Here is a 23,145-nt window from a genome sequence, read left to right on the forward strand (position 1 = left end):
ACAGGAGGCATCGCCCCTCTGGCTCATTTTAAAGCCGTCTTGATCGTCCACAATATACTTGGTGTTCATGCTTTTCCTTCAGGACAGGGCCAAACAGTTTGCTTTCCGAAGCTCAGTCAGGCAGACGAGGCAGTGTTCTCACCTTTGAGGGCTTCGGGAGTCTGTTACTGAGTAGTGTAAACATACCCAAGGAACCCACCCACTGCTCCTAACACAGGTGCTTAGTCATTCCCAGTTCTGTTGAAGAATTTCCCATAACTCTCTTACAAGATGATTCCACGTGAAGCCACACTGATCATTTTTAGGGTGTGTAGTCAGGAGACAGAGGTTTTCCTCCAAGTTTTTCATAGATGGACGTCTAGGGCCACGAGTCTCAATCTCTGTTCTGCCACCCCTGTGCCCCGGCTCACACTTTGCTCAGTCATCTTGGCTCGCTTAAGAAAGCGGTGGATGTCTTGATGAAGAGGAAAGGATCGAGTCCCAGGCTGGGTGGTGGGGGCCTCTCCTCTCTTTAAGGAGACTGTTTCTCTCCCCCTAGTTGGGAATCAAACCCGTACCAGTCTGTACTTAAATGAACTGACTGTCAAGGAAAAGGAAAAAGACAAAAATTTACAGCTTTGAGTGCTAAAATCTGAAAAGATTTTCAGTGAGTTACGGAGACGGTTTTGATGGCAGAACCTACCAAACCTTTTGGATTGTACCACGTAGGCTGTCAGGTTATAGAGGGGTTAGGGTTAAAGTTGTACATTTTGGGTTTAAATGCCACTGTCATCACAGTTGGAGAGAAACTATAATACCACTGTCGTCAGCTACCTGGCTACGTTAGTTAGTGGTCTCTCCATGAGTGCTGGATTTCACATTAAGGGAAGGAATGAATACCCCTGCATGCATGTGACTGTTAAATAATGTTGTAAACCTAACACTTTACCAACAGGAACGTTAGATTCAGTTAATAATTTAAGCTCTGTGTCTTTATACATTATATGGATTGTCAACATTATATGTTAAATAAGTTTAATGTCTAGAAATGAAGGTTAATCCCTAAATTCAAACTCTTTCTCAAAGGGTCTCTATGAAGACGTACTGTAGTGAAACGTCAGTCAGCACCGCTGTCCTTCGTCGAGCTCAGGAACTGTGCTGACGAGCATTTGAGTGCACAGAATAATTAATTGAAGGCCTGCTGGTTCTTGTACTCAAGTAACTTATGATGTGTCCATTCAGCTTGAGCTTGATTCAAGTGCGTCAGACTTTCTAGCCTTCACATTTTCCCCTTTTGCTCTTGGGGCCTTAATAACTTTCCATATTAGCTTATTTTAGACATCAGGTGGTATGTGAATGGGCCAGTCACCATGTTAGCATAGGCCTCGTGGGTGAAAATTGTACAATAAATAATGTGTGAGCTTCTTCCACTGACTGGATGTTTTTATATTAACGTTAGTGTCTATAGCTATTAGCATGGGGATATTTGTGATTCATTGCATAGTTTGTGCCATAATTTCCTTTCTTCTAAAATATTTTAAGTGAAAGCGAACCAAGCTCTCTCCTACTGACCATAATAGTCTATCCCACCTTTAATGGTCACTTTCTTTCCTGATTCTTTAAAATGCGACGTGAGTGGAGACTGCTGTCAGACTTGTTTCTGGGATTTGCGGCATCTAAGAATAAATACGGAGGAACACTCTTTTTCTTACAGGGGCGCGGATCTCTCTGCCTTGGTGCGGGAAGCTTCTCTGTGTGCCCTGAGGCAGGAAATGGCAAGACAGAGGAGTGGAAGTGAAAAAGGTATGCTCTCTCTGATCTAATTAATCCTCACTCTGGATACCTGAAACCACTTTGGGCCTGGAAGATGACCATTTTCTAACATCTGTTATCTGTCATAGTAAAACTGACATTTTTCTCATAAGACCTTTAGAAACTGTTCTGGAATATTACTGTAGGGGCATTAGCTGGTGTGCCGCTTTAAGAACCATGTGTCCCTGAGGCTCCTGTCTGGGCTGTGTGCCAGCACGCATGATGATAACAGTCCTGGGCTTGGCCAACCCAGCTGCTTTCTCATGGGAGAGTTAGCACCAGGACCCTCAAAGTTGGAGGGAACACAGAGGCCGTCTGGGGTGGGGGGGCTCTGGTCCTTGGAATGCAGGTCATACAGGGATGATCCCCATTGGCAAGCATGCAGCCTTTGTTCCTCTGCCTACTTAAGCAAGCTTCTCTCAGGGGGCAGTAGTGGATTCACATTGCTGTCCAGCCAGCCGCCACTGGACTTTCCCTGTAACTCCCAATAAACCCACAGGTCTTGTTTCCTGTCTCCGGGTCTTTTCTTTGGTCTCTCGGCAGCCTATCCCACACTGCTTGCCCAGCTAGGTGTGTGGTGGAATGGTTACATAATGTCTGTGGCCAGCAGCTATAATAATTGCAAAGTTATTTGGTGCCTCTCTAACAGAAAGTATTCATCTTTCCTTCTCATTGTATAACAAATGCTGAGATTTAGGCACGTGGGTCCATTCACTGTCATCGTCGTGAGTTTGCTCCATTTATCAGTTCTGGAAAAGCTCCTTCTTTTGCTAAGGTGACTTGTACATTCCTGTTAAAACGCAGCCTGAATTGGAGAGCTTAGAACACACACACACACACACACACACAGATACATGAGAAGTGAAAATGAAGATAATTTTCCATATACCTAGACTTTCCTTTCAAATTACTGCAAAATCCAGATATGTTATTATGTGATGATTTGGGGCCATCTCAGCAGCTTTGTACCATTCTTCACATTTGATAATATCTTGGTGCTATTTCAGTGTGTTTAGCCAAAAAAGATTTCATTTGTGACCTGCATTCCAACCAAGCCAAGTGCAGAAATAGCCTTTGCTTTGTGAGGATCCTGTGACAGTTGAATGAGCAGTCGAGTTCGTGGCATCTTTGTAGTACTGTGGAACACCCTCCAAAACCCTGTCCGCCAAACCTGTACTTTCATCTCAACTTCAAGTCTGTGTTCATGGCCTTTTATTCACCAGATTCCCAAAAGACGTCTTTTTTATTTAGCTACCAAGAATCTTAGACCTAAATTTTGTTTACAGTTACAGCAGCATATACTCAGCTTAGATTTGTCAACACACATATCTTCACTATGAAGTCCCTGGATGTTTTGTTGTTTAATTTTAAGATTCAGTTATCTGAACTTCTTTTATTGTAAGCTATTTTAAATTCCTTTTGAAATTAGGTGAGATATAATTAGCAAAATTAGAAGATAAAAACATCCTAGATGATAGCGTGCTGCCTCAGAGCTGAGTCTGATGGCCGTGTTGGGATTTGTTTTGTCACTAAATTAGCAGGCCTCTGTACATGTGTTGGCTGCTACTGATAATTCTATTTGGATGTTATGTTATAAACATATATAACAAATTCTGCCATCCCTGCTTTACCACAGTTTGCATTTCTAGCTATCTGTCCTTCAGGGACTTTCATTGATATCTTAGGAAACTGAAGTCAGTAATGTCATTCAACTTCCAGTGGATAGATTCAGCTACACGTTGTATTTTATTTTGGGGTATATCTACTATTCTAATATCTGTCTAGAAAGTTGACTATTATAAGTATAAATTGGGGGCGGCCTGGTGGCATAGCGGTTAAGTTCGCATGTTCTGCTTTGATGGTCTGGGGTCTCCTGGTTCGGATCCTGGGTGCGGACATGGCACCACTCGTCAAGCCATGCTGTGGCAGGTGTCCCACATGAAATAGAGGATGGGCACGGATGTTAGCTCAGGGCCAGTCTTCCTCAGCAAAAAGAGGAGGATTGGCTGCAGATGGTAGCTCAGGGCTAATCTTCCTCAAAAAAAAAAAAATATATATATATGTATAAATTGTAATCATGTAAGTCATCTTAACGTTCTAAACCAAGCTTTATGTAACATTAGTTACTTGATTTCTCTTGCTTGTGTAATGACCTAAGTTTATAAAGAATTAGAACCCCCTTTTTAATATAAAAAAATCTAATCCAGTATTGTGATATTATCTATATGTATTATATGTTATGATACTGTAACTCCATGACATCTAGTTATATGTATGCACACAAATACTTTGGAGTTGTACTTTCTGTTCCCAGTTAAATGTATTTGAGTTATCTCAGAAGAGAACGATTCTGGTTCTTCATGAACATCACCGTTAAGCTAAGATAAACAGTGCAGAGAGGGCCTGCAAAGGGTTGTCTGTCTGTGAGGGATAGGTCTCTCTGGGTGGCATGATTAAAATTTGATGAGCAGACGGTGGGGAAATGGGGAGATGTTGGTTAAAGTGTACATACTCCCAGCTATAAGAAGAGTGAGGTCTGGGGAGCTAATGTACAGCATGGTGACTGTAATTAACAGTATCATATTATATACTTGAAAGTTGCTAAGAGAGTAGATCCTAAAAGTTATCACCACAAAAAATAAAGTAATTATGTGAGGGGGTGGAGGTATTAACTAACCCTATTCTGGTAATTATTTCACAGTATATACATGTATCATATCACATTGTGCACCTTTAACTTCATATGTTACATGTCAATAACATCTCGGTAGGGTGGGGGGGGATAAATAAATAAAACATCATGCACTGGTTTAAAAAAAGATAAGAATTTCTCTATAATTAAAGATGAACAAAATACTTTTTTAAAAATTGAGATATAATTGACATACATTATATTAGTTTCAGATGTACAACGTATTGATTCAATATGTTTATATATTGTGAAATGATCACCACAGTAAGTCTATTTGACATCCATCACCACACAAAGTTACAAATTTTTTTTTTCTTGTGATGCAAACTTTTAAGATCTACTCTCTTAGCAATTTTCAAATATACAGTACGGTATTATTAACTGTGGTTGCCATGCTGTACTTTACCTCCCCAGGACTTATTTATTTTATAGCTGGAAGTTTGTACATGTTGACCACCTTCACCCATTTCACCCACCCACCCCTCACCCCCTACATCTGGTAACCACCAGTCTGTTCTCTGTATCTGTGAGTTTAGAGTTTTTGTTTTGTTTCATTTTGTTTTGTTTTGATTCCACATGTAAGTGAGATCATACAGAAAGTGTCTCTGTCTGACATTTCACTTAGCATAATGCCCTGAAGATCCATCCATTTTGTCACAGATGGCGGGATTTCCTTCTTTTTTATGGCTGAGTAGTAGTCCATTGTATGTATACACCACGTTTTCTTCATCCATTCACCCATTGATGGACACTTAGGTTGTTTCCACATGGTGGCTACTGTGAATAATGCTGCTGTGAACGTGGGGGTGCAGATAACTCTTCAAGTTAGTCTTTTCATTTCCTTCAGATAAACACCCAGAAGTGGGATTGCTGGATCATATGGTTGTTCTGTTTTCAATTTTTTGAGGACCCTCCATACTGTTTTCCATAGTGGCTGCACCAGTTTACATTCCCATTAACAGTGCACCAGGCTTCCCTTTTCTCCACGTGCTCGCCAACACTTGTTATTTCTTCTCTTTTGATAATAGCCGTTCTAAGAGGTGTGAGATGATACCTCATTGTGGTCTTGATTTGCATTTCCCTGTTGATTAGTGATGTTGAGCACCTTTTCATGTACCTGTTGCCCATCTGTATGTCTTCTTTGGGAAAATGTCTATTCAGAACCTCTGCCCATGTTTTAATTGGATCGTTTGGGGTTTTTTGCTGTTAAGTTCTGTGAGTTCTTTATATATTTTGGATATTAATCCCTTATCAGATAGATGGTTTGCAAATATTTCCTCCCATTCGGTAGATTGCCGTTTCATTTTGTTGGTGGTTTCTTTTCCTGTGCAGAAGCTTTTTAGTTTGATGTAGTCCCACTTGTTTATTTTTGATTTTTGTTGCCTTTACTTTTTGTGTCACGTCCAAAAAATCATCTCCAAGACCAATGTCAAGGAGCTTGCGGCCTATGTTTTCCTCAAGGAGTTTTATGGTTTTACGACAAAGTACTTTTTTATATAACTTGCCCCAAAATAAAGTGTTTTGATTGCTAAAAAAAAAAAAAAATTGCACTAAAATTTATGATCTTATAAAACTTAGGCATTTATATAAAATTAAATATGGTCAGATATATGTAAATTAAATAAAAATGAAAATTGTATAAGAAAAATTTGATGAGCAGAATATATCTGGCTTGACTACTGTTCTGAAAAAGAACACAATCAATGTCATTGCTAATTTCCTCTCTGTTCCCCTTAAAGTTGTGGAACTCTCTTAAGAGGAACTAAGTTATAAATCACAATTAGTCTACTGTACTGATATGTGTATTTACGCATTCACTTCACAGGTGAGCTCAAGATCGGTCAGAAGCACTTTGAAGAAGCTTTCGAGAAAGTAAAATCATCTATATCAAGAAAGGTAAGCAATGCTCTTAAATGTTAGAGAAAAGAGACTAGATTTGAGGCCAGTAGATATGAACTCATGAAAACAAGAAAATAACTGCCTTTTTAAGAATGTTCTTTAGAGATATTAATTTTGCGTGTCCTAGGAGACTAAAGCATGGTTACTCCCAACTGGACTCCTTAATAACTCTTACTCAGAGAATATGACCTCTTGTGTCTGGTTCCACAATCTCAGAATTTGTAATCAGTCTCACTCAATTCAAGTGTTATTTGACCTACTCAGTCCTTTGTGACCAGTGGTTTCTTATCTTGGAGCTAGACTACCCAGACTAAGCAGTAGAGACTTACTCATACGTTTCAGGGAAGTGAAGAGATCTTCACCATAAGGTTGGAGAAGCGTTACAAACAAATCACACTAGCTTTTCCTTACATAAAATGCTGGGTTTTGCATGTTTACTTCTTGCTGTGTAGACGTTTTCTGTTTGTAATAAGTTAAAATGGTTGCTGTTAAGTGAAGTCAGGTTGTTGTGATGCAAAGAGGGTTGGCAGGGAAACATCCAACCCTAAGAAGTGGCTGAATTGAATACTCTTGTGATGGGTTTGTTCCCTTGGGTCTCTTTTATTTCCAGGCTCCTAGAAGTATAGTATGCCTTAGCCATGGAACCTGCTTAAGCTTGTTGACTCTGCTTAAACTTCCTTTAAATCGTTAGCCCTGTATCACTTCAGGCTCAGCATTTCTTGTGATTGAAAACTCCTAAGTCAGAATGCAAACAGTTGTGTGTTCTGAGGTGGTTGAGACTCTTATCACTTCTCGGTGCAATAACTAGTCGCTGGGTTTGGGCTAGTTGGTGGTGTCTTTAGGCATGTGACTGCCTTCTTCTTCAGCTCAAGTTACGAAGCAAGAGTTGCCGGGCTGGGACTGAGTCTTCCCCGTATTTGGGGAAACAGCAGTCTGCCTTGACCCCTTAGGCGTTTTTGTATGCTAGAGAACATGTTCTTATTTTACTGAACATCTTTGATTAAGACAGTCTCATTAATTAAAATCAGAAACAGGTTTGCAGTTAATATTACTGGCATTTTTCATTCTGATCAACAAGAGGCTAGTGATGTGTGTCCTCCTAAGATTTGATCATTAAAAAGTTTTTTTAACCGAGACTGTTGTGACCTACAGCCTGAGTTGGGAGGCTTTTCAAGAATTAGGACTTACTGGCATAGCTCCACGTTGCCGCTCGTTCGCTGATCTTACTTTTTTTAATTGGAGTTTAACTTAAAATAAGGCGCAAACTTAAGTGTACAGTTTTGTTTGACAGTTGTAACCAGCACTGCCATCGAGATATGGAGTATTTTCATCACTTGAGAAAGTTCCTTGTGTCCTTTGTAGTCACTGCCTTTCCAAACCACCTCCAGGTGACCCCTGGTCTGACTTCTGTCGCCGTCCTCGAACTCTGCCTGTTTTAGAACTTTATGGAGGGCCCGCCCGGTGGCACAGCAGTTAAGTTCGCGCATTCCGCTTTGGTGGCCCGGGGTTCGCCGGTTCAGATCCCGGGTGCGGACGTGGCACTGCTTGGCATGCCATGCTGTGGCAGGCATCCCACAAATAAAGTGGAGGAAGATGGGGACGGATGTTAGCTCAGGGCCAGTCTTCCTCAGTAAAAAGGGGAGGATTGGCAGCAGTTAGCTCAGGGCTAATCATCCTAAAAAAAAATAGAAAAAATAACTTTCTGGAAACAGAAACATGCAGTCTGTGCTCCTTTGAGTCTGGCCTCTTTTGATCAGCATGTTGTTCTTGAGATTCCTCCATGTTCTTCTCTTTTTCGGTGGTTTGCTCCTTTCTCTTGCTGACTAGTTTTTGTTATATTTGTATACCACTGTTTGCTTATCTTTTCACCTGTTGGTAGACACTTGGGTTGTTTCCAGTTTTTGGCTTTTATGAATAAAGGTGCTCTGAACAAGGATGTGGACATGTTTTGATTTGTGTGAACATGTGTTTTTATTTCTCGAGTAAATAACCAAAAGAGGAATTGCTGGGTCATGTAGTAAGTGTATATTTAACTTTATAGGAAACTGCCAGCCTTTTTTTCCAAAGCACCTATACTGTTTTCCATCTGCACTAACACTTTTTTTTTTAATTGAGGTGACATTGGTTTTAACATTATATAAATTTCAGGTATACATCATAATCTATTTCGATTCCTTTGTAGATTACATCATGTTCACCACCCAAAGCCTGATTACAATCCATCACCGCACATGAGCCTAATGACCTCTTTCACCCTCCTCGCTCCCCCCTTCCCCTCTGGTAACCACCAGTCTAATCTCTGTCTCTGTGTGATTGTTTGTTGTTGTTTTTATCTTCTACTTATGAGTGAGATCATACAGTATTTGGCTTTCTCTCTCTGACGTATTTCACTCAGCTTAATACCCTCAAGGTCCATCCATGTTGTCGCAAATGGCTGGATTTCATTGTTTCTTAACGGCCGAGTATTCCATTACATATATGTACCACATCTTTATCCATTTGTCCCTTGGTGGGCACCTGGGTTTCTTCCAGGTCTACACAATTGTGAGTAATGCCGCAGTGAACATGGGAGTACATATCTCTTTACACATTCATGTTTTCATGTTCTTTGGATAAATACCCAGCAGTGGAATAGCTAGATCATATGGTAGTTCCATTCTTAATTTTTTGAGGACTCTCCATACTGTTTTCCGTAGTGGCTACACCAGTTTGCAATCCCACCAGGAGTGTATGAGAGTTCCCGTCTCTCCACAAGTTCTCCAACACTTGTTATTGTTAATTATAGCCATTCTGATGGGCATGAGGTGATATCTCATTATAGTTTTGATTTGCATTTCCCTGATAATTAGTGATGCTGAACATCTTTTCATGTGCCTGTTGGCTATCTGTATATCTCCTTTGGAAAAATGTTCAGATCTTTTGCACATTTTTTAATTGGGTTGTTGGTTTTTTTGTTGTTGACATGTATGAGTTCTTTAAATATTTTGGATATTAACCCTTTATCAGATACATAGTTTGCAAATATCTTCTCCCGATTGTTAGGTAGTCTTTTCATTTTGTTGATGGTGTCCTTTGCTGTGTAGAAGCTTTTTAGTTTGATGTAGTCCCATTGGTTTATTTTTTCTGTTGTTTCCCTTGCCCTGTCAGACATGGTACTTGAAAATATGCTGCTAAGACCAATGTCAAAGAGCATAGGGCCTGTGTTTTCTTCCAGAAGTTTTATGGTTTTATGTCTTACCTTCAAGTCTTTTAATCCATTTTGAATTCATTTTTGTGTATGGTGTAAGATAGTGTTCTACTTTCTTTTGCGTGTAGCTGTCCAGTTTTCCCAACATCGTTTATTGAAGAGACTTTCCTTTCTCAATTTTATGTTCATGGCTCCCTTTTCAAAAACCAGCTGTCTATAGATGTGTGGGTTTATTTCTGGGCTCTCGATTCTGTTACATTGATCTGTCTGTCTGTTTTTGTGCCAGTACCATGCTGTTTTGGTTACTATAGCTTTGTAGTATATTTTGAAATCAGAGTGTGTGATACCTCCAGCTTTGTTCTTTTTTCTCAGGGTTCCTTTGGCTATCCAGGGTCTTTTGTTGTTCCATATAAATTTTAGGATTCTTTGTTCTGTTTCTCTGAAAAATGTTGTTGGAACTTTGATAGGAATTGCATTGAATCTGTAGATTGCATTAGGAAGTATGGACATTTTAAATATGTTAATTCTTCCAGTCCAGGAGTATGGAATATCTTTCCATTTCTTCGTGTCTTCTTCAATTTCTTTCAACATTGTTTTCTAGTTTTCAGTGTACAGGGCTTTCACCTCTCTGGTTAAGTTTATTCCTAGGTATTTGGTTCTTTTTGTTGCAATTGTAAATGGGATTGTATTCTTGATTTCTCTTTCTGTTACTTCATTGTTAGTGTATAGAAACACAGTTGATTTTTGTATCTTGATTTTTTATCCTGCAACTTTACCATATTCATTTATTATTTCTAAAAGCTTTTTGGTGAATTCTTTAGGATTTTCTATATATAAAATCATGTCATCTACGAATAATGACAGTTTCACTTCTTCCTTTCCAATTTGGATCCATTTTATTTATTTTTCTTGCCTGATCGCTCTGGCTAGGACTTCCAATGCTATGTTAAATAAGAGTGGTGACAATGGGCATCTTTGTCTGGTTCCTCCTGTTCTTAGGATAGCTTTCAGTTTTTCTCTGTTGAGTATATTAGCTGTGGGTTTGTCATTATATGGCCTTCATTATGGTGAGGTACTTTGCTTCTATACCCATTTTTTGAAAGGTTTCATCATAAATGGATGCTCTATGTTGTCAAATGGCTTTCTCTGCATCTTTTGAGATGATCATGTGCTTTTTTTTTTTTTTCCCTTGAGGAAGATTCACCAGAGTTAACATTTGTGCCAGTTTTCCTCTATTTTGCATGTGGGTTGCTGCCACAGCATGGCCGCCAACAAGTGGTGTAGGTCCGTGCCTGGGAACTGAACCCAGGCCTCCAAAGTGGAGTACGCTGAACTTAACCAGTAGGCCATGGGGCCATCCCTGATCTTGTGATCTTTTATTCTTCATTTTGTTAATGTGATGTATCACAGTGATTGATTTGCAGATATTGAACCATCCCTGCATCCCTGGAACAAATCCCACTTGATCATGATGTATGATCTTTTTAATGTATTGTTGTATTCAATTTGCTAGTATTTTGTTGAGAATTTTTGCATCGATGTTCATCTGTGATGCTGGCCTGTAATTTTCTTTTTTTTGTGTTGTCCTTGTCTGGTTTGGCATCAGGGTAATGTTGGCTTCGTAGAATGAGTAAGGAAGCTTCCCCTCCTCTTCAGTTTTTTGGAAGAGATTGAGAAGGATAGGTATTAAGTCTTCTTTGAATGTTTGGTAGAATTCACCAGGGGAGCCATCTGGTCCTGGACTTTTATTTTTTGGGATATTTTTGATTACTGTTTCGATCTCCTTACTGTTGATTGATCTATTCAAATTCTCTACTTCTTCTTGATTCAGTTTTGGAAGGTTGTATGATTCTAAGAATGTATCCATTTCATCTAGATTATCCAATTTGTTGGCATATAGCTTTTCGTAGTATTCTCTTATAATCTTTTGTATTTCTGAGGTGTCTGTTGTAATTTCTCCTTTTTCATTTCTGATTCTATTTATTTGAACCTTGTCTCTTTTTCTTGGTGAGTCTAGCTAAAGGCTTGTCAATTTTTTTTATCTTTTCAAGGAACCAGCTCTTGGTTTCATTGATTTTTTTTTCTATTTTTTTAAGTCTCTATTTCATTTATTTCTGCTCTGATTTTTATTCTTTCCTTCCTTCTACTGATTTTGGGCTTGCTTTGTTCCTTTTTCCAGTTCTGTTAGATGCACTGTTAGATTGCTTGTTTAACAATTTTCTTGTTTGTTGAGGTAGGCCTGTATTGCTATAAACTTCCCTCTTAGAACCACTTTTGCTATATCCCACAAATTTTGGCATGTTGTATTTTCATTTTCATTTGTCTCCAGGTATTTTTTTATTTCTCCTTTGCTTTCTTCATTGACCCAGTCGTTGTTCAGTAGCATTTTGTTTAATCTCCATGTATTTGTGGCTTTTCCGATTTTCTTCTGTAGTTGATTTTTAGTTTCATACCTTTGTGGTCAGAAAAGATGCTTGGTATTATTTCAGTCTTCTTAAATTTATTGAGATTTGTTTTGTGGCCTAATATGTGATCTGTCGTGGAGAGTGTTCCATGTGCATTTGAAAAGAATGTGTATTCTGTGGTTTTTGGATGGAATGTTCTATGTGTATCTACTAAGTCCATCTCGTCTAATGTGTCTTTTAAGGCCAGTGTTTCCTTATTGATCTTCTGTTTGGAGGGATGATCTATCCATTGGTGTAAGTGGAGTGTTAAAGTCCCTTACTATTATCGTGTTACTGTTTATTTCTCCTTTTATGTCTATTAATAATTGCTTTATATATTTAGGTAGTCCTGTGTTGGGTGCATAGATATTCACAAGTGTTGTATTTTTTTGTTGGATTGTTCCCTTTATCATTATGCAGAGCCCTTCTTTCTCTCTTGTTACAGTTTTTATTTTAAAGTCTGTTTTGTCTGATAAAAATATTTCTACCCCAGCTTTCTTTCCTTTGCCATTTGCATGGAGTATCTTTTTCTATCCCTTCGCTTTTGGTTTGTGAGTGTCTTTAGCTCTGAAGTGTGTCTCTTGTATGCAGCATATATTTGGGTCTTGTTTTTTTAATCTAATCAGCCACCCTGTGCCTTTTGATTGGAACATTTAGTCCATTGACATTTAAAGTAGCTATTGATGAGAATGTACTTATTTCCATCTTGTTATTTTTTCTGGGTGTTTAGTAGTTCTTCTCTGTTCCTTTCTTCTTCTCTTGCTCTCTTCCCTTGTGGTTTGATGGCTTTCTTTAGTGTTATGTTTGGGTTCCTTTCTCTTAATTTTTTGTGTATTTATTATAGGTTTCCAGTTTTTGATTACCATGAGGTTCATATATAATAACCTACATATATAGCGATCTATATTAAGTTGATGGTCTATTAAGTTTGATCTTTTGCTCAAAGCTCTACTCTTTTACTCCCCTCCTCCCACATTTTATGTTTTTGATAGCATATCTCACCTCTTTTTTGTGCATGTGTATCCGTTACCCTCTTATCATGGAAATAGATAATTTTAGTACTTTTGTCTTTTGACCTTCATAGGTAGTTGATCTGGTACCTTTGTTGTATATTTGCCTTTACCAGTGATTTTATTTATCTTTGTTTTTTTGATAGTTTTCTTATTCCTATTTGTGGTCTTTTCTTTTCCACTTAGCTAAGTCCCTTTAGCATTTTTTGTAAGGTTGGTGATACTCCTTTGGTTTTTGCTTGTCTGGGAAACTCTGTATCTGTCCTTCCATTCTGAATGATAACCTTGCCAGGTAGAGAATACTTGGCTATAGATTTTTTCCTTTCAGCACTTTAAATATATGGTGATACCCTCTTCTAGCCTGTAAGGTTTCTGCTGAGAAGTCATCTGATAGCCTTATGGGGTTTCCTTTGTATGTCACTTGTTGCCTTTCTCTTGTAACTTTTAGGATTCTCTCTTTATCTTTAGTTCTTGACAGTTTAATTACAATGTATGTTGGTGTGGGCCTCTCTGGGTTTCTCTTGTTTGCTGCTCTCTGTGCTTCCTGTACCTGGGTGTCTGTTTCCTTCCTTGGGTTAGGAAAGTTTTCAGCTATTATTTCTTCAAATAGATCCTCTGCCCCTTTGTCTCTCTGTTCTTATTCTGGGACACTATAGGTGTCCCATACAGATGTTAGTGCACTTGATTTTGTCCCAGAGGTCCCTTAGACTGTTGTCCTTCTTTTTAATTCTTTTTCCTTTTGTCTGTTCTGGTTGGATGATTCCTCTAGTCTTTTGTCCAGCTCACTGATCTGTTATTCTGCATCATCTCCTCTGCTATTGATTCCCTCTAGTGAACTTTTCATGTCCAGTATTGTATTCTTCATTTCTGATTGGTTCTTTTTTATATTTTCCACTTCTTTGTTGAAGTTCTCACTGAATTCATCCATTTTTCTCCCAAGATCAATGAGCATCCTTATGAATATTAGTTTGTACTCTTTATCAGGTAGAGTGTTTATCTCTGTTTGGTTTCGTTCTTTTCCTGAGGATTTTTCCTTGAACCAGCACTTGAGTATTGGGAGTCTTTTAATTTTCACTGTTCTACTGGATGAATATTGTTGTTTAAATTTGCATTTCCTTGATGACTAAAATTTGAGCATATTTCGTATGCTTATTGGCCATTTGGATATCTTGTGTCCTCATATTTTGCTCTTAAAAAATTGAGTTGCTTCTCTCATTATTAACTTGTACAGATTCTTAATTTATCTTGGATTGAAGTCTTTTATCAGATATACATATTGAGGCTATTTTCTCTTAATCAGTAAAATATTTTTTTAAATTTTGTTTTCTAATTGTTACTAGTATATAGAAGTTCAGTTGGTTTTTACATATTGGTCTTGGATAGCTTCTCGCTTGTCACTCTTTTATTTTCTTTATCTCTAAAAAGATCAATTTTCTAGAAACTTCTTTGTTTATATTTGCTTGCTGTAATTTTTAGAAGCTTCCATATTTATTGCTCAAGTCATTTTATTACAGATAGCTACTAATGTCTCATGCAAAGTTTGAAAATAGCTCAACCTGATTCTTAAATTTGGCCATGTTTTCATCCTTGTAGTTACAGTAATTAAGGATTAAATCTTTGTTTTATCACCTTTGCTTACTTTTTGCCTGTAAATTTGAAACCAATGTGTATTATATTTTTCTGGGGCTCAGTTCCTTCTTTCTGGTTCTGGTTCTGGTTCTGTTTCGGGGCCTTCACAGTTCAAGGCTGTGCTCGAGAACCTCTCCCTCCTGATTTAGGAGAATTCAGTTGGAATTAGAGGAGTTGGCATAGTCATACAGAATCCATTTCAAAAGTCAAACTACAAGAAAAATTATGTAACCGAAAGAAAAGCGTGGCATTTGTTGAGATGCTTTCCTGAATGTAAAATTGACCAGCTCATTTAAAAGCCACCTCTTTCTACTTTTACTATTAGGGCCCTTTTAGTTGTAAATGACAGAAATCCAACTCAAACTAATATAAGCAGAAAAAAAGAGGAATTCATTGGTCCATATAATAAGGATGTTCAGAGCACAGCTGGCCTTGGGCATGCTGGATCCAGAAACATTATTGCTTTATCTCTTGGGGGAAGATGACTGCCTGCAGGCCCGGACCTACAGCTGCTTCTTGACCGCCATAGCGAGAGAACTCCTCATAGCTCTGGCAGGACAGTGTCAGGGAGGCCTGTGGTGGGTCCAGCCCAGGTCAGGAGCCCATCCCAAAAGCCGTCAGTGTGGCTGACTAGGAAATGAGATACTCCGGCCAGGCTGAGTCTTAGGGGCAGCATAGTTTTTATGTAGATGATGACTTCAAGCCATAGAATGAAAACCTGTAAATGAGATGCTGATACTCAAGTTAATGGACTTGTTACTGGCAGGGTTGGGATTTTGAGTCGTCTTTTTACACTAAAGGAGAATCATTAGATTTTGTTAAATGTGAAAGGAATACTTATTACATTTTAGCCTTTCAGACATTCCTGCAAAAATAGCAATCACTTTGAAGTGAGTTAACATTAAATAAATCAGGAGGAGATGTCTAAAAAGGACAAAGAAAGAAGAAAGTTGTCTGGTTCTGTCCCAGCATCTGCAGACCTGTCTTCCTAGTTGTGAACTGTTAGCCTCTTAAGCCAGGTGACTCTGTCACACTGGCTGGTACTCTTTCCTTGGAGCAGTTGCCTCCCTGGTGCCACGTGATGCTTACTCTGGGGTTGGACAGTAAGAGCATGAAGAGTGCATTTGGTGTCCAGCAATTGATTGACATCTCTCTAGGGTTTAGTTGAGGAGCCAGATGCAGAAATCTGTCACCTGACCCCGTAAATCCTCAGTAACTAGTGGAGGGTGGAGGTGAGGACAATGAGCAAACGTTCCTTCTCTGGGTCTCTGCCTGTGCTCATTCACTCCCACTCCGCTGGCCTATCTGTTCGGCCCCCTGAAGCTCCTGACCCCTCCTGATCTCCAGGGGGAGGCTGTGTGCCGTCGTGGCTCCAGGAGGACTTAAACGGCTGGCAGTTACACCAACAAATAAGATTGGACTCTTTTTGCCAGTTGCTTCTTAAAATTCAGAGATGTTCATGTCAGCTGTGTCACCCTTGTATTTTATCCCCTTAAAGAAGCCAAATTCTCTTGTCTAATGTGTGTCATTTCACAGACCAAGAAAGCATAACTTACTTTGCTAGTCTGGTTTTTTTCAGTATTAACTGCTCACCAGAGACCTGAGGCTAAGTTAACTATTAATAAATGTTGAGACCCTGAGATTATTTTCCCAGATACTTACTATCTCAAATTGTAGTCTTTTCACTCTGCCTACTATGGCATTGTTCCACTGTCAGGAAGGAAACCTCGCACAAACATAAATTATAAATTTTTTTCTTTCTTCCTCTGTCTTCCTCTGTTAAAGCCACACCATAGAAACTCTTCAGTTTTGTGAACTCGTTGGCTTGGTGTTTTTCACACACACTGACCGACGGCACTTCGATTCTCTTCTTCACACTCAGGATTATACAGTTCATCCACTTGTCTGGTTGTTTCTGTCACATTGACATTAATGAGAGAAAAACTTGCCAAGTCAGTCCCCCTTACCCCTGGTGTGTGTTAATGGGTTACCTGAGATCCCGTCCTTCTGTCCAGGCACAGACATTTATCATGTACCTGCTGTACATACAGCAGCACTGTGCTGGACTCACAAGATGGAGAATCCTGCGAGACGTGCTTCCTAGTCTGTGAGCAGCTAAAGTCGTGTGGTAAGCCCTACCATGGATGCGTACCTAGAGAACACAGCAGCCTGGTCACTCAGCACCGCTCGTGTGAAGAGATGCTGCAGGTAGCTTTTGCTTAGAAGGTATCACCTACAGGACCAAGGCCTGTGACTGAATGGAGTAAAAACGTGTCTGAACCTATAATTCCAGACATCGTAGGGGTTTTTTTATCCTCTTAGGAACAGCCCTTGGAAGGCTACATGTATGCCCTAGTGATGCTACTTGATTCTAGTGGATTCTTTTTAGTATCTTTGGTGGTCATAATTCTTTAAATATTTGATTTCTGGAAACTACCCCAGTGTATAAGAAGCTACAACTTCTCTTTTGGAAATGGGCTTAGTATGAATTTTCAGTAAATAATAAATAAAGCAGATGACCAAGATCTTTTAAAAAATAAGGCATAAAATCAAGGTAAAGAGACTGCTTTCCCTGTTTGGCTTGTTAACTGGCCATTAGGAAATAATTACTTACGAAGCTCATAACGTTTGCGTTTGGGAGAGAAACTGGGTGACTGGAGGGCCTTTATCCTATTTGAAATTTGAATTGTGAATTATTACTTATTCAAAAAATTTAAATATTTTAAAAATAATAATTTTAAAAGGTCTGGAAGACCAAAATAGTAACAGTAGTTATCTCTGGAAATTAAGGATTAATTTTTATTTTTTTCTGCTGATCTGTATTTTCTAATATTTCTATAATGAATATTGTTTTATAACTTAAAAAATTATTTTACTGCTAACAAAGGAATTGCTTTAACCTGGTTATAAACAGAGCATGCTGAAATGTCTTTACCATGTACTATTCAGCAGTGCTGTTCAGACACAGAGACCCTTTCATCCTGTTTCAGAGTTAATTCAGCATTTCACTAATATCTATTTTGTGTTCACTTTTAAAACTGTGTGAGAGGTACTTGAAAAATCACTGAAATAAATTTATAGAGATTTTTCTTTAAAATCTATCTTCCAAACCAAAGGTAAACATTAAGTACAGTCCAGGAAATGCTTTTCCCTCCTGAATGGCGGATTTGCCCTTCCTTTCTGTTTCAGTGTTCTGTTTGTTAGAGGTAATATTGGTTCTGCCTTTATCTGTCGCAGAATTATCGTCAGAATAAAATAGAATGTCGTAAACTCACTTTTTAAAAGTCAAAAATGTTATGTGTGTAAAAGAACACATTATTGCTAATTTCCATGAGTTCAGCTTGCAATTTCTGTAAAGGTTTTTAAATGGTCCACTTCTCCTTATCTCCCATCGTCTGATTTTGATTGTGCTAGGAGTTGGAGAACGCTGTGCTCAGGCTTGCTGGCTGTTCTTTTGGCTGTACAAGGCAGTCTCGTTTATTTGACTTTCCCCAGTCCAATAGGCAAAGAAGAAACTTGAGTGCCAAGGCCCCTTGTTGTCATTCAAAATTACTTTCATGGCTCTGCTCTTTGGTTTTTTATTTTAATTTTTGCTTGTTTTGTTTTTGGGACCAGACAGGGGGATCTAAAGTGTATATAGAAAAATAAGCAAACCTGAACAGCCAGGAAAACTACAAAAGGGAGATCAAGCTGGGGGTGGAGCCTAAAAAACACTAATCTATTTTTCAAAAGCCTCAATAATTAAAACATGGTGATAGTGGTACATGAATTGACTCACAGACAAATCGAACAGAATTGAAAGTTCAGGAGTGGACCTTAATATGATACATAATCTCTATAAAATATACATAGGATGGCATTTTCCCCATAACTCTGACAGAAAGATGGACTGCTCGGGGATTAATATTGGGACAACTGGGAATCATCTCAAAAATTAAAGTTGGACTCATATTTCATACTGTATACCAGGATAAATTCCAAATGAATCAAGGATTTAAATGTAAAAACTGAAACCTTAAAAGTCCCAGAAGAAAATAGGGAGATTTTTCTATAGTGTCAAGTAAGGAGTGCTTTTTCTACTCTCACACAAAACCCAGCAACCATAAATGAAAAGCCTAAAGAATCTGATACATGAGAATAGAGATTCCTCCATTAAAAACAATTTGTTGAAGGAGAAATGACCAGGTAGGGAAAACATTTGCACTTCATATCGCAAAGGGCTAATCTCCTGCACCCGGAAAGAATGGCTAGAAATAGGTGAGAAAAAGACCGACATCCTAAAACATGGACAAAGAACACGAGCAGATCCTTCACAGAAAAGGAAATGGGCTCGTTCAACGTGGAGAAAGACTCTCACTTTACTGATAACGAAAGAAGAGCAGCGAAGATACTACTTTTTACCTGTCAGTTAGCAAAAACCTCAAAACTTGATGGCACCCCACTGGCCAGGAAAAACAGTTGCTCTTGCACACGTGCTGGGGTGGCTGTCCGTCAGGAGGGCCCGTGAGGGGCCACAGCCTCACCACAGCACAAGTTGACCCAGCAGCTGCTTTCCATAAATTTCTCCTCAGAAATGCATGTTACTTATTCTGCAGAGCACTGTGTATAGTCATAGCTAAAGACAGAAACCCTCAGTGACCGTGTGATGAATTGTGATGTAAGCACTCTAGAAAGACTGAAGAATTCCTCCTAAATGTGTTATTAAATAAAAAGAGCAGGAATCGTGTCCATGTGTGCCACCATTTACATAAAAAACAAGGGAAAATAGTGAATATTAGTATGTGCCTGTGTGTGCGGAAGGAAAATGTAAAAGGAGACATCGCTGTGGGGGGCGGGTAGGAGACGGCCTTTTTTCAGTTTATGACTGTTTATGTATTTTTGAACCTTGTGAACATTTTACCTATCCAAAAGAATAATTTAATAAAATCAGAGTTTTAAAAAAGATTTTAAAGAGCTAGAAAGACGAACACGTGCTGCAAGTATTTCTTCAGGATTTCACAGGAGTAGAACTGGCTCCAGCGCCTGAAATGCCGGGGTAGCGGCAGTGAGATGCGCTGCGCAGCGTCAGATGCCTCGCCCGAACGCTGGGCCGCGCCAGGTGGGGCAGGCACGGGAGGCGGCCTACCTGCCCTGCGTTGTTGCTGCAGACGGAGACTGACAGGGCCGCGCTGGAGGTTCCTCTGGCAGTTTCTCTGCTCCCTTGGGGTGTTAGGCTGCGAGGGCGGCCATAACAAAGCCCCGCAGCCCGGGCCTTACACAGCAGAATCTTGTTTCCTCGCAGTTCTGGAAATTAGCAGTCCGACATCAAGGTGTTGGCAGGGTTTCTTCCGAGGCCTCTGCCTCTGCAGGTGACTGTCTTCTCCCCGTGTCCTCACACGGCCTTCTCTGTGTGTGTGTGTGTGCCCTGATCCCTCTTCTGATAAGGACCCCAGTCTTACTGGATTAGAGCCCGCCCAGTGACCTCATTTTAACGTAATTGCCTCTTGAAAGACGGCGTCTCCAAATACAGTCACCCTTCTGAGGTGCTGGGGATTAAGACTTCACCCTACGAATTTTGGGGGACGTATTCAGCCGCTAACAAACAGTGACGGGCTCTCTGTTCTGTCCTCGCCCCCCCGTCAGGATCAGGCGATGTATGAAGCTGTGCAGCGCTCCCTCAGCCGCTGAGTCGTGCAGCAGCGGCCGCGGAGGAGCCCGGCGTGGAGCCGGCGCAGAGGCCCTGGCGCTCCGGGCGGCCCGCCCTCGGCTGGACGTGGCCGTGGGCTCCTACACCCGCTCTCTCCTCGAGCGAACGAGGCCGGGTCGGAGCCGAAGAATCTTCTCCTCTGGCCAAGCTTCTGTGGAAACACCCCACCTCCTCTTTAAGAAAAAGAAAAATTTTTTAACTGCAAAATAAAATAAATGATACTTTTTAAAAATAAAATGGTGGTTTTGAAACAATCTCAACTGTACTGTGGAAAAGTTGCAATTACAATAAAAAAGAACGTTTTTTCCCCTTACCCATCTGAGAGTAAGTTGCCAGCCTGAATTCCCCATCACCCCCAAACACTTGAGTGTGTATTTCCTGCACACCAGCATAGTCCCTACATAACCAACCCTCAAAATCAGGAAATGAACATGGACACATTGCTACCATCTGATCCTCGGGTTCCGTTCGAGTTTCTCCACTTGTCCTGATAATGTCCGTTATAGCAAAGGCATCCAGCTTAGAACCGGCTTTTGCCGTTCATTGTGTCTCTTTAGCCTCCATAAAGTCGGGAACAGCTCCTCTGTCCTGACTTTGAACACTTGAAGGTTACAGCCAGTCACTTGGCAGAATGCCCTCAGTGTGGACTCCTCTGACGCTTCCTCGGGTTAAACTCAGGTTCTGCGTCTTTGGCAGGAATATCGTGACGTGATGTCCTGTCCTTCTCGCTGCCTTCTGTCAAGTGCTGTCAACTTCAGTTGATCCCGTTACTGATGATGTTCACTGTGATCCCTTGATGAAGGGAGTTCTGCCAAGCTTCTTAGACTACAAAGTTACTCTCTTTTTTGTAATTCATATGTGTTTTGTGGGGAGGTATTTGGAAACTATGTAAATATTCCATTCCTCATCAAACTCAGGAGTTACTATGTTTCCAGTGTGTTATCTGTTACTATTGTTATAGTATGTTCAAATTGTCCCAGATTTGGCCAGTTGGGAACCCCTCACACTGGCCTTGGTGTACCTCTGAGAAGTCCCCAACTGATACTTTCTGAAGGGTTTAATTTGTGTCATGTTTAATCTCATTCCTCATCTACAGTGATGCTCGCAGTATATTCTGAGTCTGTATAGGTAGGTTTGGTTACCTACTTTTTTTCTCCCAAAATTTCGAGTCCATCTCACTCTACAAAAATTTTTATGCTACTTTTAAGAATGTAATTGATAAAATGGAGAAAGTATTAATAGATAAAAGCCAATCAAGTAAATAAGACACAGTCCCCTTTTTTTCGAGGAGTTCGTAAGGATACAGACATCTAAACAGTCTCCCGGAGCCCAAAAAAGGGGTGTGACAAGGAGGGTGTAGGACCCCAGAGCAGGAGGACACACACACACAAGCAAATCAGGTTCGTGTCCTAGAGATAGATGGTTAAGAACTAAGGGAAAATTAAATCAGAAGTGTGAGCCAGAAGGTCTTAAACAGTCACTAAATTTGAGTAATAGATTTGACTGCTTAACATCAGCCAAATTGAAAGAGAATCACCATCTGGTATGTTGTATACGTAGGTTATGAGAAAAAGTAAAGATTTTCTTGACAATCTTGACAAGGTTAAGTACACAACTCTCTGGTAGTTCAGCTTGGCCTAAACATGAAATGTAGAATGTGGAAGAGATCAGTCAGGCTGCCTGTCCATCAGCTTTGCAAATGAGCTGTGATACAGGTTCGACGGCAGGCAGGCAGGCATTGGGCAGAAAACTAACCAACTGACATCACAGTGGATTTTGCCAGCACTTCTCCAAGAGGAAGGAAAGAGAACATGTTCAGAGCACAGTATGTGCTAAACACCTTCATAGATGCTCTTTAATCCTCCCAACTCTTAGTAGGGAGCAGATGGTGTCCCCATTTTATCAAAAAGACTTGGTTCAGGGGCCAGCCTGGTGGCACAATGACCAAGTTCATGTGCTCTGTTCTGGCAGCCTGTGGTTCCCCAATTTGGATCCTGGGTACGGACCTACACACCACTGATGAAGCCATGCTATGGTGGCGTCCCACATATAAAATAGGGGGAGATGGGGCACAGATGTTAGCTCAGGGCCAATCTCCCTCAGCAAAAAGAGGAGGATTGGTGGTGGATGTTAGCTCAGGGCTAATCTTCCTCAGAAAAATAAATAAGGTTCAGAGCTTGTTCAAAGTCATGCACTAATACAGAACCATCTGAATTCTAGTCTACAGCTGTCCATCTTTTCTTTCTCTTGTGAAAAAGATCCAGTCCTGTGTTCAGAAACATCTGGAATTATGTCTTCTAACACTTTGAAAAGTTCAACAATTGCGTTAAACACTTTGTGCTAAGCACTGATAACATAATGGTGAACAAACTCAGAGCTTACTGCCTAATTTGATATATGTGACAGAAACAGCTAATCGTCCCACCATATCCATTCTTTCCTTCTTCCTTTTAGTAAGAAGGGCTCTTGCTGCCAGGAGAGTGACTAAGTTCTGGCTGCTGTAATATGAACAGAAGTGATGAGAGCAGCTTCTGATCACATCCTTAAAAGGAAGCCACTTGGACTGCATAACCACCATCATGTCAGGGCAGCCTACATTGAACTCGGGCATCTTAGCCCACAGGCAAAGCCTGGGAATGTCCTCAAAAACCACAACTGGTTCAAAAATAGGAAATGCTCCTCGCCCTCTTAACTCTGCTTTTCCCTTCCCCAGGCTAGAATCTGATGAGGTGATGATGGACCAGCTCCACCCATGGAGACAGCATTCTAGGGGGTGACAGCAATAAGACCTAAGAACCCGAGGGCCC

General features: G+C 40.1%; 1 protein-coding gene across 3 annotated transcripts in view; it reads left to right on the top strand.

Moving 5' to 3' along the window:
• NVL (nuclear VCP like) overlaps positions 1-20,575 on the top strand; it is a 90,523-nt gene extending 69,948 nt beyond the window's left edge. For all 3 annotated transcript variants that reach the window (XM_070602303.1, XM_070602304.1, XM_070602305.1), the window contains 3 exons: positions 1,694-1,782; positions 6,309-6,379; positions 20,275-20,575. In XM_070602303.1, the coding sequence (XP_070458404.1) occupies positions 1,694-1,782; positions 6,309-6,379; positions 20,275-20,319 (205 nt within the window). In that variant the 3' untranslated portion in view covers positions 20,320-20,575. The remainder of the gene's footprint in view (positions 1-1,693; positions 1,783-6,308; positions 6,380-20,274) is intronic.
• The last annotated feature ends 2,570 nt before the right edge of the window (positions 20,576-23,145 follow it).

The sequence above is a fragment of the Equus przewalskii genome, chromosome 31, assembly GCF_037783145.1.
Source record: "Equus przewalskii isolate Varuska chromosome 31, EquPr2, whole genome shotgun sequence".
In the NCBI taxonomy this organism is placed as follows: domain Eukaryota; kingdom Metazoa; phylum Chordata; class Mammalia; order Perissodactyla; family Equidae; genus Equus; species Equus przewalskii.